Genomic DNA, 13,290 nt, shown 5'->3' with positions numbered 1-13,290 from the left:
TCAAATCCGAAGCTCTCTCTTCCTTCGGCCGAAACACCGATTGACCACTGACCGCCCACACGGCGCCGACGCCACATGCAATTCCCATCCCATCGGCGCCTCAGGCTGACAAACCTAGAGATACCAGGCCGAGTCTCTTTCTTTGTCCGCAATCCATCTATCTTCTTCCATATCCTCTCCCATCCTCGCTCTTCAACTCTCTCGCCTGTCTACTGTCGACCACCGCCATATATACCAGCAGTAAATAAATCAGCTGGTAGGTGCTTTTCGTCCGATGGGGATATGGTTATACTTATTTAATGGCTCACTTAAGGCGCCGGTAGTCTGTCGGGAGCAATCGACCCTTCTTGCGGCGCCACGCGGAATACCCTTTGCACAATATAGACGATAAGAGACAAACCTGAGGACTAATAGCCTGGCATCGTGCACATTATGCCGCCGGTCAAACGCAAAGCTTTAGATAGTATGCATGCCTCAATCCCCGGGGTGTCCGTCAGAGCGACGATTCTGACTCTATAGGTGGTCGGTCGAGTCGAGCCTCCAAGCGCGCCACTCCCGTGCCCGACATCAGTAGCGGGGACGAATACTCGGACTACGAGGATGAGCTCAAGGAAGATAATTTGAAAGGTAAGCAAGCGTAGGGGCGTGATACAGCCAGCAGAGAGCAGGAGACACCGCAGAACGTTCACTGACGTCACTCTGCTTTTCTTCAAGATGTCGTCGAGAATTTCAACATCGAGTCCTTCAGCAAGAAAGGAAGCGGCGCCATTCAAAAGCAGGACCCCAACTTCGGATACAAAGACTTCTCCTCCCTGGCGCTGAAACCCGACCATGCGAACCGTCCCCTTTGGATCGATCCGCTGAAAGGCACCATCACCCTGGAGAGTTTCTCCCCGCTCGCTCCCCAAGCGCAGGACTTCCTCACCACCATCGCCGAACCGCTGTCTCGTCCGACGCATCTACACGAGTATCGGTTGACCGGAAACAGTCTGTATGCCGCGGTGTCGGTTGGGTTGCAGCCGCAGGATATCATCAACTTCCTCGATCGCTTGTCGAAGACGCCGCTCCCTGAGACCATCAAGTCGTTTATTATCGATTTCACCAAGTCGTATGGCAAGATCAAGGTGGTGTTGAAGCATAACCGGTTCTTTGTGGAAAGTACGGATCCTGCGATGTTGCAGATGCTGCTCCAGGATGAGGTTATTGGACCGCAGCGGTTACAAGGGTCGGAGGGTATCATCCAGCAGGCCGCGCCGAAGATGGGTGGGCTTGTCATCCCCGGTACCAAGGACGCCGCCGGAGTGATGCAGTCCACGGATCAGAAACCGGCCGAGGATACGGCAGGGGAGGCTCGACGAGAGGACGATATTCTTCTCGCGATCCGCGACGATGATGACGATGAGGAGCAAGCTCAGGTGCATAGTTTTGAGATTCCGAACGAGGCGGTCGAACCGGTCAAGGCGCGCTGCCAGGCCATGGGTTGTCCAGCGCTGGAGGAGTATGATTTCCGGAACGACGAGATCAATCCCACGCTGGATATTGACTTGAAACCGAATGCACGAATCCGAAGTTACCAGGAGAAGAGCCTGAGTAAGATGTTTGGTAACGGACGTGCCAAAAGTGGAATCATCGTTTTACCTTGTGGTGCTGGTAAGACACTGGTGGGTATCACGGCAGCGTGTACGATTAAAAAGGGCACCATCATTCTCTGTACTAGCTCGATGTCCGTGGTGCAATGGAGAAACGAATTTCTGCGGTGGTCGAACATCGACCCCGGCGACATTGCTGTGTTCACATCGGACAACAAGGAAAAGTTCCGCCGGTCGACTGGTATCATCGTGTCCACCTATTCCATGGTGTCCCAAACGCGGGCGCGGTCGCACGATGCGCAGAAGATGATGGACTGGATCCAGGGGCGAGAGTGGGGTCTCATGCTCCTCGACGAGGTGCACGTCGTGCCTGCATCCATGTTCCGAAAGGTCACTTCCGCCATTGCTTGTCAGAGCAAGCTTGGGTTGACTGCTACCCTGCTGCGTGAGGATGACAAGATCAAGGATTTGAACTTCCTGATCGGCCCCAAGCTCTACGAAGCTAATTGGATGGAGCTTGCTGAGCAAGGGCACATCGCTAAGGTACAATGTGCCGAAGTATGGTGCCCTATGACAACCGAGTTTTATTCAGAGTACATGCGGGAGAAGTCCAGGAAAGCGGCTCTCTTATACATTATGAATCCACGAAAATTCCAGGCGTGTCAGTTCCTGATTGACTACCATGAGAAGCGAGGTGACAAGGTCATTGTCTTCTCGGACAACGTCTACGCCCTCGAGCGGTATGCGCTCAAGCTGAACAAGGCCTACATTTACGGTGGTACGCCTCAGAACGAGCGCATGCGGATTCTCGAGAATTTCCAGCACAACGAGCAGGTCAACACCATCTTCTTGTCCAAGATTGGTGATACCTCCCTTGATTTGCCCGAAGCCACCTGCCTGATCCAGATCTCGTCGCACTACGGTTCACGTCGTCAGGAGGCCCAACGGCTCGGACGAATTCTGCGAGCCAAGCGTCGTAACGACGAAGGCTTTAACGCTTTCTTCTACTCGCTTGTGTCAAAAGACACGGACGAGATGTTCTATTCGTCGAAGCGTCAGGCCTTCCTTGTCGATCAAGGCTATGCCTTCAAGGTGATCACCCATCTCCAAGGCATTGAGAACCTGGAAGGTCTCGCCTACGCCACGCCCGCGGAGCGTCGCGAGTTGCTGCAAGAGGTGATGCTGCAGAATGAGACCTCCGCAGAGGTCGAACACGTCAACGACGACCTGTTCTCCGGGCGTTCGGGCGGCGCCCGGGCTCGCAAGGGAGCCGTCAAGCGGAGCGCCGCGACCCTCAGCGGATTGGCTGGTGGCGAGGACATGGCCTACATCGAGTACAACAGGAGCCGCAACAAGCAGCTCAAGGACAAAGCTGGTCATCATCCTCTGTTCCGGAAGATGGAACGCGATCGGTTGAAGCGGAAGAAGGAACTGGAGGACTTTGTGCGTTAGCTTGTAATTTAAATTACCACACTGCTACCTATATGTTGGAAAAGGCAAGGAAAAGGCAAGATCTATGGCAGAATGAAATAGCTTTCAATATGATGATGGTTGAATTGAAAGACCAAAAAGCTCACACTGCAGGAGTAGCCGTGGTCAACGAGACCAGGCCTCCCTTATGCAGTGCTACGAAAACCCCCCTTATCCCCAGGGTTTTCATGCCAGTTCTTTATTCCCAGGAGGAGGGAGGAGATAATCCTGCGTCAGGATTGAGTCTTCCACTCCCGGGATCGAACGCAGGGCCGAGGGCGTTTGACTTTCTACGCATGGCGATTTCCCCACTACGCCACCGGTCCTGCTGGTTACCGAGTAGATCCCGTTTGCGGAATATGAGGTACACAAATCTACCCATGCTCAGTATCTTATTCACGACAAAACGCCGAACTTCATACTGTGCTATTCTGCACCACCTGTGCAAGTATCCCAGCCATGCCACCACGCACACTTTCTTACTCCGTGCTCAACCTTCTACTTCAACTTATCTAATCGTCTCATCGATATATTTCATACCCTCCAAGTCAGCGAATCTACAGCATCTCTATTTTTACCCATGACAACCCCGACCGCAGCCCCCAACCTCCAGATCTAGATCGTCATCCACGGCCCATCCCACATAATCAACGGCACAGACACAACTCCGAAGGCCGAGCAGATTCATAAGCCACCCTTTCTACTGGTCTGCATTGCAACATTGGTCACGAACCCCCTAGCCCCGGACTCCTCGGATTTCGGTCGAATAAGCTTCCCCTGCTCTGAATCAGAATGACGTTTCATCCACGGAAGCTCGCGCTTGGCTTCTCCGCCAAATCAAGGCCAATGTATTGTTTTTCCCTGTCCTTACAACAAGCGACCCTTTCTCCAGGTTCCACACCCATCAGACTGATTCGCTGAAGCGCTTGACAGTCAGGTCAACTTTCTCGAGTACTGACCAACCTCTCGCCCCGTCTAGACAACCCCCCCTTTCACCCCTCTGCTTAGATTTACAATCGAGGACTAGATGCGCCGGATTACTATACAAACTGGATGCAGGGGCTTCGTCGTGTATAAAAATCGTGTGGTGTCGCCGCAGATACTGAGTTGGAGTCCTCACACCCATAGTTCGGTAGCTCGGTATACCACCGCAGTTAGCAGCGCAGCTCTTTCTACTCATACTACGGCTACAACAACACCAACAACCTCGCGCACACCCAGGTCCCCGCGCAACGCAAATCGACACACAGCCCAACTTATACTCGCAAAGACTCCAGCACTATCTCCCCTCCATTTCGAAGCAGGTCGTCCCCTGAACCGCCCCCGCGCAATCGCAACAATGGCCACAGCCCAGACAATCCACCTGTCCCCCGCCGCGCACCCAGGCATCTTCTCTGTCCCTGCTTCCGACACCACGACCGAAGTCGGAATCACCGAGGCGTCCGCCCGCGTAGCGAGCGAGATTCTGCAGGATGATCTTGAGCGCCACCATGTCTTTTTCAATGACTCGGGGTTTCACAGTAACTTTCTCCCTTCCCTTCCCTTTCCTTCCGTCCCTTGATGTGGTCTTTTGGCTAAGATTGGGCGCGGATAGATCACACCGTCCACCATATCCTAAGCATATACGCGCTCGGCGCATCCCCCGAGGAGATCCGCGCCGCGTACGAGCGGGATAAAGCGTATCAGCGGGAGGCGATCCCGGTGGATGAGGCGGTCGTGGCGTCGCTGGCGGATTCGGGCCGCTTTTTGGAGCTGTTGGGGCGGCAGAAGCATTATTCCAACTTTTTGAGATTCTTTCAGAAGAGAATTGAGAGGGATGGCGTGGAGGGGGTGTTGAAGGAGTTTTTGTTTAAGGGTGGGGAGGATGAGGTTGCTAGGGCCATGTTGGGGAGGTTGTTTGGTGGTAGGTCTTTTGTTTTTGTTGAGTTGCTGGGTTAAGGGGTACTTGGATGCTGACTGACTTCTTGCTAGGGCTTGTTCACCCGTTTATTCATCTGGGGTTTGCGATTGAGTTCGAGCAGCCGGCTATTGTGGCTGAGGCGTTGGCGCAGACGGCTGTCCATGAGGATTGGACTGGGCCCATGTTCTTCTGGCCGGCCGAGGAGAGGGCCGGTGGTGTCGGGAGACGAGGGGAGAAGAGTATGTTGGAGATTTTGGACGAAATCCGGAAGGATGAGAAGCTGGCGAAGTCGGTGCGGTGGGAGGATGGGAATAAAATGAGGGATGGGGTTTTGGCTCGAGCCGGCGAGGAGATGCTCAAGTATGCGGCTGAGTATACGGTCTCGGCTGAGCAATTGGAGGAGAAGGTCGCGGAGATGATCAACACTGTCGGTGAGCGGTCCCTCTTGAGATTTATGAGCGGTCATGGTAAACTGATCGAATGTTGTGTCTAGTGTACTACACCGGTGCAGCGCAACGCCCCTCCAAGCAGATCAAGTTCGACTTCTTCTACCTCCACAGCCTGAATTCCTCCATCTTCTTCTCCAAGATCATTTCTCTTCCATTCCTGGATACGAAGACCAAGCTGCGCCTGCTCGAATGGAAGGGTCGCTTGGATCTCATGCTCTACGTCTCGCGGGGTACACCGGAGCTGTATCTCGATGAGATTACAAAATATCCAACCTCGCACAGCTGGGAAACGATCTTCGCCTACTGCAATCGGCTTCCGGAGGATGATGGCCATCTGGCCAAGCTGGTCCGTGCCCTGGCAAACGGCGAACGGGCATGTCGTCCGTTCGAGAACCAGCGCGGATGGCCGGTCAGGGGGGACATGTGGCTGAGGATTGCCAATATGGGTAGGTCGTCAAACATTGTTCAGCTCTTCAGCATTCACGGTTGGCTAATGGGATCCACTTTAGCAATGGACTCAACATCCGACCACGATCACCATGCCCTGTGGGTCCGATCCACCGGGTTTGAGGAAGCCTGGCGCGAATTTGATGGGCGAACCAAGCTATAGCCGCCGACACATGCGATGGGCCGATGCCGTCATTGGCCTTGAGTATCGGTTATTGAAGGTTATGTTGAGCAGCGTTGGTGAAAGCGTCAGTAGTCACGCTAGGATTAGCATTAGCAGGACATGTATTCCGTAGTAATCATATGAATCTGCATGATTTCAACTCGTTGCTAAAGGAAGACAATGACACCATAGAAGAAAGGCGAAGAACCGAGAAAATGCGAGTTTGGCAGGTTTGCAGCCATCGGGCGATGGATCACGTGGTGATTGGTGGGGGCGATTCCCCCAACAAATGCTTCGAGACTCCGCTTTTATCTTTTATCTACTCGCTCGCTCTCCTCTCTCCCTCGCTCCCGCTTCGCCTCTATTCCTGAAAGCTGTGCTTTCAATTCTACCTGCTGCCCATCTACTTCTATTCTCTCTTTTCCTTTCATTCTCAATCAAAACAAGTCATACATCATGGCTGGGGACGGTAATCAAAACTGCAACCAAGATCCCCATTCCAGTTCCCAGAACCGTCTTCATGACCAACACCACCACAATCACCATCATCCCCACGGCTGGTCCGAAGATGACAACCCGTTCGTCGCGATCCGGCGTTTCGCCGACGAACAAATCTCCTCCGTACTCCAATCCGTGACCGGCCTCCCTTCCTCCACCAATGCTCCCTCCGAACGCCTAGCAATTCTCGATGACGATGCCCGGTACCGCCAACGAGCCACCGAAGCGGGCAAAGACACCAGCAACGTCGCATCCGGTGAAGCTCCTCACCGTTCCTCTCCCAGCCAGACCACTACCGATGCTCAAGCTCAAAACAACAAATACGCGTCGCGCCCTCGATCTGATTGGGAAGACCCCTGGGCAGCTGCGCACCATCACTTCCACCACTTTCCCCGCAACTACCGCAGCGACGCAGACTTCTTCTTCTCTGACTTCTTCGACCAAACCTGGCCCAGTGACCCGATCTCCTCGTTCTTCCTCCACCCCTACCGCGGCCCCCTGTCCTATAACCTCCTCAACGGCGCATCTACCGGCTGGCCCCTGCCGTACCTCTTGTGGAGCCCTTACTCGCCGCTACAGCTCGAACGCCAGTCCTCGTCATATCACGGAGACCGCGGCGTGTTCTCGTCCCTGATGACCTCCCTGGGTCGTTCGTCGGAGGAGTATGATCCCGCCGAGCCGCGATGGCGGGAGGCGTTCGAGGATCTCTTGCGCCTGGAGAATGGAAAGCCTATGCTTGAGCAGGACAAGAACGCGGTCGCGAAGCCGGAGTCTGGAAAGGACTGGCTGCTGGGTCTGGTGAAGCGGGGCAGCTTGGGGGACAAATGGAGACTTGTTTCTACGCCTGGGACGGACGGGTGGCCGACTATCGCTTTTGATAGCGGTTCTCGGGTGCAAGGCGACAGTGCAGTGAATAACGGGGGAGAGAATGCTGGCGAGGCTACACTTACGGAGCAGGATGTGTACGATCGGTACTATGACGATAGCGTGGCCCGCAACCCGGAATCTGCCCGCCGGTTCCAGGAGAGTTCCCTGTTGCGCTTGGTGCTCGAAGACGGCCGCCGTTTCAGAGATATGGTTCCTCGTGAGATGCGTGATGAGTACGACGGGTCTTCTGGTCAGCAACAGCAGCAGCAGCAAGCCTCATCACAGGCTGAAGAACAACCTGTTGCCCCAAAGACCACACCTGCCTCGGTCGAATCACCCTCACTCGCTGCAAACAAAACGTATGTGGTTTCCACCCAGGTCCAGACTCAACGTGTCCGCCTTCCGGACGGCTCCATTAAGACCAAGACCGTGCGAACCAAGCGCTTTTCCGACGGAAGGGAAGAGACCAACGAGTCAGTCGATGTTGTGAATCCGCGTCAGCCTGCTCAGGGTGAGCAACAGCAGCAACAACAACAACAAGAACAGTCTTCGGATGGATCCAATCAGAACAAAGATGGCTGGTTCTGGAAGGGATGATGTATCGTTGTCTTTTTGCCTACCATTCTTTTACCGGTGTTCTTGCGATATTCCCATCCTGCTTGTTTTAGCGGTCTCATTCTCCCTTGTATCATTGACTTTTGCGGTCTTGACTTACTTTCTGTGATATAGCTGGTTCGTTTTATTTACGGTGAATTCTGGTGTTATGTTTGTGGATTGCATAACGGTATCACCGTGGTCTAAAAGCGTGCTTTCTACTGGTAGTTCGTTGATAGTTGATCAGTTCAACCTGTAACTAACATGACTGAAACGAGGTTCAAATTTGATCTGGTGACAGCTGTAGCTTCTACGATGTCCATGAGGTACTTATACCAGTGTACGACGAGCCAGGCCTCCCTCTAGTCTACATACTCCGAGATCCAATTAATCCGCCTTAACGCTCTTCTTCTGCGCCTTCCCGGTCGTCCAACCCTTCTCCTCCCAGAATTTAACACTCTCCTCCATCTTCTTATACGCCCACGTAAACGAGGGATCTAATCGAGTCAGCCAGTTAGCTAACCGCCTCATCCCCCCCACCCACAACAACCCCACACAATAGGATAAAGGAAGGGGAAAACTCACAAAGAAACTGCCTCAAATCATGCCGATTATCGTCCGGCGAGTACCCCTCGGCATGGTAACTGGGCGTCAGCACAGTCATCTTATGGCGATTGATGCTGTACGTGTAGAAGAAGTGGCGCGTCTTCTCGTAGACCTCGCGCGGGCTGAGCTCGTGGCCCCACACGTGCAGCAGCCGCTCGTACATCGACCACGGCCCCAGCTTGGCGACCTTGCGCAGCTGTCCGAACACCGAGAGCTCCGCGTACGTCACCCCCATGTCGGCCTCGTCCGACTGCACGTACGTCTGCGTGATGGGTTCCAGCTCTGCTGTTGGCGTGGCGTGCAGGAAGTCGTGTAGGATTGGGAGCCCGAAGGCTGTTTGCGACCAGTGGATGAATTTCTTCAGGTCGACTTTGCTGATGGAGCCGATGGGGTTCAGCTGTTTTGGGTTTGGGGGGTTAGTTTGGGTGTGAGTCTAGGGGGGGTGTATGGGGGTTGGGGGGCACGGCACGTACGTCGGCGCTGCTGGCGTCGTATTTGGTTAGGTAGCCTCGAAGACTATGATTTGGTTAGTTGGTGTTGGGTTGTGCGGAGGAAAGTAGACTTAGTTCTGATGCTATGCGGTACGTACCATTCTGTGAAGTGGTTAGTATCGACTCGGCTGTATTTGACAGGAAAAGGGACGTACCATCAACGTTGGAAGAGCCAAGCACAAGCAGCCCACCGCCGCCCGGCCGCTGGCGCACCGTCGGGAGCATCTGGGCGAACAAATACGCTAGAACCATTCGCAAGCGCGCTTGGATGTTCTGCAGCGCCTGATTCTCCGCGAAGCTGCCGCCGTGGACCTTGAATTTGGGCTGGAAGTTGGTCACTACCGTGAACAGGTTCGTGATCGCTGTGACGACGGTGTCGAAGTTGAAGTCGACATGGTAAGATCCGATCTCAGTGGCGAGGGTCTTGGCCCGTTCGCGGGTCTCCTTGCTGGAGTTTTGCGTCCCCATATAGTTGGTGTGGAAGATGCGGCTTGACGTCGTTAGCCGTTTGTCATCGATATGCCACTAAAGTGGAACCTACTTGCAGACTTCCTGGCTGGTTGAGGGAAGCCAGGCAGATCCCTCTGGCTCCGCGCACAGCCGGCGCACGTCCTTGATGACCTGTTCGTTGCCCTGCTGCACGGCTTTGACGACCTCCCGGCACATGGAGTGGACAATGATAGCGGTAGCACAGCTGTCAATGCCTCCGCTCAGAGGAACAAAGTATCCTGCCGCACCGCTTCGGCGGAGGTAATCCCACAGCCAGCAAGCCGGACCAAGCGCAATCTCTTCCTCCGGCGCATGGTAGCGTGGTTGCAGGACCTCAGATGGGGCAAGTCCGGGGTCGGCTTGCTCGCCAGTTCGGGACAATCTGAAGTCCAGATCAAGGCGAACAAAGGGAGTTTGTCTGCTGGCCTGCAAGCTACGACTCGCGCTGGAACGGTATGTTCGAACCTGTTGAATCAGTATATGTTGCGGCCAAGGAGCCAAAGTCATACCTCTTCAATGTCAACGGTGGCAGTGACAACCTCAACGTCATTAAGAGAGAACTGAGAACCCTGAGCCACAATGTTGCCGTTGACGACAATCATTGCGCAACCGTCGTAGTACAAACGATCACCGTCACAGCCTTGCTGGTTGGCATACAAATAAATGCCTCCACTCTATTGGCTTTCAGTATATAGACGGTGTTGAGGCGTGGGAAAGTCCTACCAATTTGGTGGCCTGCGTGATGAGGTTGATACGGGTATCCAGCTTCCTCAGTTCGTGGTGACTTCCGGACGAGTTCGATATGATCTCAACGCCTGCCAGACCATAGGGAATATGAGGACTACGAGAGTCAGCATCAACTCGTAACCAAACAGGGACTTGCTATACCCATTGGGAGTGAACAGCTCTTCACAAGTTTCCAAGCCCAGGCACGTATCTCTGGTGCTGATGACCGCATCACCAAATGGTACCTTGTATTGTCCGGTGATCTTGCCAACGATCTGCTCCAGGTAATAGTCCTCAATTTCCTGGGGGCGTTGCCAAGGGGTGAAGTGTCTCATCTCACGGTAGTTACCATCTGCGCGAATACGTTAGCGATCTGCTTCGTATCGACATGTTCATGTGTGTCGCACCGTTAGCCAGCCACATCTTTGGCCGGATCAAGATGATCTTGCGGTTGAAGAAGATCACACTGGGTCGGGTCAGTTGTCTGTTCAAGGCCACATAGAGACTCAATGTCATGCTCACCGGCAATTGTACCGCACATTTCGGTGACGGACAGGCATTCTACCATTGGGTCAGCAATCTTCGCAATCTGCCTCTAACCCTCGTACTCACCCAACATCCACCACAATGTCCTGGCAATCGGGGTGGTCGATGATGCGTGCAAGCATCTCCCACGAATGCAGGAAGGTGTCGCCCTCCATGAAAGCATCCAAGCAGCCATAGCCTTGTGCCATGTTAATCGACGGTTCAGCGATAGACACTCATGAGCACAATTACCAGTAATCTCCAGTTCCGGACCGACTCGCAGCGTAGCTCCAGCTGCCTTGGCCTTCCGGATACTCTCGATGATCCGTTCGCAATTGCCCTCGAAGTCAAGAGCCCATTGGTTGAGCGAGCTATAGGGAGAGCTGGTAAGAATGATATGATTCATCCGACATGAGAAGAACGGAACGCGTACCATGTTGCGAGAGTGACCAGATGCCCCATTGTTACGCAGGCAGGTGGCAGCAGGCCGATTGGTGACAGGGTGCTTGGCTATGCGCAGAGAGTGTCTGGGGTGGAAATTCTTGTGCGCAGAGACCAGCAATCAATCAATCAATCAATTGATAAGAGAGTTGGAGAATCCCCGGCAGGTCATCTTGATGCAAGGTCACGTGTGTGGGGTGCTCCCCTCCTGCCCCTCAGTGTATTCGTATTACAGATAGCAGACAGCAAGCAGGTACGAAAACAGGGAGCATGGCGTAATCAAAATACCAGTGGCGCCTCGGCTTGTCCAGCGCTGATTAATCCATCGTTATCGGAGAAGGGGAAAGAAGTCAAGTACAAATGCCTCTGTGCTTCCAACTTCTTTTCAATTTCTGGATTGCGAGCCAAATTCGTGTTTCTCCGAAGAAAATAAACCCCTTCCTCTACTATACCAGGCTTTCAGACGACAGCTCTCTAGTAATCCAGACCACCGCACTCCACAATGACCGTGATTCCCAGCGACTCCCTCATCCCCAACCCCGCGCACATACAAGCCGAAACTATGCTTGCCCGGCAGTTCGGACGAGAGACCGTCAATTACTTCTCCAGTACCGCTCCCCACGCTCTACTATGCATGTCTTGTGTTTCTTGAATCTATCTAACATCAATATCCAGGCTCCCCGCTCAACCGCCTCTCCTTCCTCCGCTCCGACCATCCCTTCCTCTCCGCCGCGCTGAAGCACCCCTCCACCCGTTTCGTCATCCTCAAAGACCTCGCCCCTCTCACCAAAGCCCCCGCGGAACCCTATTACGCACGCTACGACGAGATCCGCAAACTCGTCCCCGACACCATCTACGACAAATCCGAGGAGGAGATCCTCAAGGAGTACGACTCGCGCAAGACCAGCGCGGCGCCCATCTTCTTGGGGCTGGACGAGTCGCGCGAACGGGATGGGGCGGCGGTTGCCACGCCCCTGACGTGGAAGATCTACGCCGGCACACCGTACTTCGCACTGGATGTGACGCCGCGCGGGTCGGAGGAGCAACAAGCGCAGTCGAAGGCGGTGATTGAGGAGTTCGAGGCGCGGGGGTTGAGTTTCTTGCAGGCGCGGGTTGTGATGAGCTTTCCTGCTAATGAGGGTATGTTTTTTTGCCTCTTCCCGGTCTCATTCGCCCCCCAAAACCCAACCTTTGATACGATGATGGGTGACGTGACGGAATTGTGGTGATATGGCTCTCTGACATGACACAGCTGCTATCTACGCGCAAGCTCGCGCTCTGATCGACTGGAACACACGCAACACGTTCTGCGGGACGTGCGGTCATCGCACGATCAGCGTGCACTCAGGGACGAAGCGGGCGTGTCCGCCGACGGACCTGGCGCGGGTGGCGGAGGGCCAGCCGGCGGAGCGGCCGGCGTGCAACACGCGCACGACGATCTCGAACCTCTCGTTCCCGCGGACGGACCCGACAATCATCGTGGCGGTGATCTCGGCGGACGCGCGCCGCATCCTGCTGGGCCGGTCCAAGCGGTTCCCGCCCAACTGGTACTCGACGCTGGCCGGGTTCATCGAGCCCGCCGAGTCGGTCGAGGACGCCGTACGCCGCGAGGTCTGGGAGGAGGCCGGCGTCACGCTGTCGCGCGTTGTCATCCATTCGTCCCAACCCTGGCCCTACCCGGCCAATCTGATGATCGGCGCCATCGCCCAGGTCAGCGACCCGGACCACGAGACGATCAACCTCGAGCATGACCCCGAGCTGGAGGATGCCAAGTGGTTCGACGTCGCGGAGGTCGAGGAGGCGCTCCGCTCTGGCGTCAGTGCGCTCGGCGACAAGCCCGGCGCCGACTATAAGGAGGGCGCTCTGAGACTGCCCCCGCCCACTGCCATCGCTAACCAACTCATTCAAGCGGCGATCAGTATAGACTTCCTCTCTGGGGAGAAGAACTCGAAGATGTAGATAGACTTGTTTTTCTTAGACGGCTTGTACCTAGATTATTCTGTTTGGTCTTCTTTGTTCGATAAATGTTTAAAAG

The 13,290-nt window shown here is 54.7% G+C and overlaps 5 protein-coding genes across 5 annotated transcripts; 4 read left to right on the top strand and 1 right to left on the bottom strand.

Moving 5' to 3' along the window:
• The first annotated feature begins 161 nt into the window (after positions 1-161).
• On the top strand, positions 162-3,115 carry BO97DRAFT_407888 (TFIIH/NER complex ATPase/helicase subunit SSL2). The gene is made up of 3 exons (XM_025695729.1): positions 162-463; positions 520-627; positions 715-3,115. Exons 1-3 carry the CDS (start codon positions 433-435, stop codon positions 3,039-3,041), a joined length of 2,466 nt encoding a protein of 821 aa, XP_025548321.1. The 5' UTR covers positions 162-432; the 3' UTR covers positions 3,042-3,115.
• Positions 3,116-4,398: 1,283 nt separating this feature from the next.
• On the top strand, positions 4,399-6,018 carry BO97DRAFT_417061 (questin oxidase family protein; the record flags this gene model as incomplete). Its single annotated transcript, XM_025696455.1, has 4 exons — positions 4,399-4,579; positions 4,654-4,962; positions 5,031-5,390; positions 5,453-6,018. The coding sequence occupies 4 exons, from the start codon at positions 4,399-4,401 to the stop codon at positions 6,016-6,018; spliced, it is 1,416 nt and encodes a 471-aa protein (XP_025548320.1).
• Positions 6,019-6,352: 334 nt separating this feature from the next.
• BO97DRAFT_407885 (uncharacterized protein) lies at positions 6,353-8,274 on the top strand. Its single transcript, XM_025695728.1, has one exon. It carries the CDS (start codon positions 6,475-6,477, stop codon positions 7,978-7,980), a length of 1,506 nt encoding a protein of 501 aa, XP_025548319.1. The 5' UTR covers positions 6,353-6,474; the 3' UTR covers positions 7,981-8,274.
• On the bottom strand, positions 8,268-11,374 carry BO97DRAFT_407884 (glutamine-dependent NAD(+) synthetase). Its single transcript, XM_025695727.1, has 14 exons — positions 11,248-11,374; positions 11,067-11,185; positions 10,902-11,013; positions 10,812-10,850; positions 10,697-10,755; positions 10,452-10,641; positions 10,287-10,404; positions 10,073-10,237; positions 9,616-10,028; positions 9,230-9,564; positions 9,206-9,209; positions 9,057-9,099; positions 8,563-8,980; positions 8,268-8,474 (listed from the first exon to the last, which is right to left on the bottom strand). The coding sequence occupies exons 1-14, from the start codon at positions 11,274-11,276 to the stop codon at positions 8,365-8,367; spliced, it is 2,154 nt and encodes a 717-aa protein (XP_025548318.1). The 5' UTR covers positions 11,277-11,374; the 3' UTR covers positions 8,268-8,364.
• A 285-nt stretch (positions 11,375-11,659) lies between these two features.
• Positions 11,660-13,214, top strand: BO97DRAFT_445649 (NAD(+) diphosphatase; the record flags this gene model as incomplete). The annotated part of the gene is made up of 3 exons (XM_025698571.1): positions 11,660-11,863; positions 11,931-12,395; positions 12,508-13,214. Exons 1-3 carry the CDS (start codon positions 11,758-11,760, stop codon positions 13,212-13,214), a joined length of 1,278 nt encoding a protein of 425 aa, XP_025548317.1. The 5' UTR covers positions 11,660-11,757.
• Between the last annotated feature and the right edge of the window lie 76 nt (positions 13,215-13,290).

This window comes from Aspergillus homomorphus (genome assembly GCF_003184865.1).
Source record: "Aspergillus homomorphus CBS 101889 unplaced genomic scaffold BO97scaffold_40, whole genome shotgun sequence".
NCBI lineage: Eukaryota > Fungi > Ascomycota > Eurotiomycetes > Eurotiales > Aspergillaceae > Aspergillus > Aspergillus homomorphus.
Note: the sequence above shows the minus strand (reverse complement) of the source record. Positions and strands in the feature narration are given on the sequence as shown.

Coding starts and splice junctions, on each gene's coding strand:
- BO97DRAFT_407885 (XM_025695728.1), top strand. CDS start 6,475: ATGGCTGGGGACGGTAATCAAAACTGCAACCAAGATCCCCATTCCAGT.
- BO97DRAFT_407888 (XM_025695729.1), top strand. CDS start 433: ATGCCGCCGGTCAAACGCAAAGCTTTAGATA. Junction 464..519: donor CAAACGCAAAGCTTTAGATA/GTATGCATGCCT, acceptor CTGACTCTATAG/GTGGTCGGTCGAGTCGAGCC. Junction 628..714: donor CAAGGAAGATAATTTGAAAG/GTAAGCAAGCGT, acceptor CTTTTCTTCAAG/ATGTCGTCGAGAATTTCAAC.
- BO97DRAFT_407884 (XM_025695727.1), bottom strand. CDS start 11,276: ATGGGGCATCTGGTCACTCTCGCAACATG. Junction 10,756..10,811: donor AATGTGCGGTACAATTGCCG/GTGAGCATGACA, acceptor GACCCGACCCAG/TGTGATCTTCTTCAACCGCA. Junction 10,642..10,696: donor AAAGATGTGGCTGGCTAACG/GTGCGACACACA, acceptor GTATTCGCGCAG/ATGGTAACTACCGTGAGATG.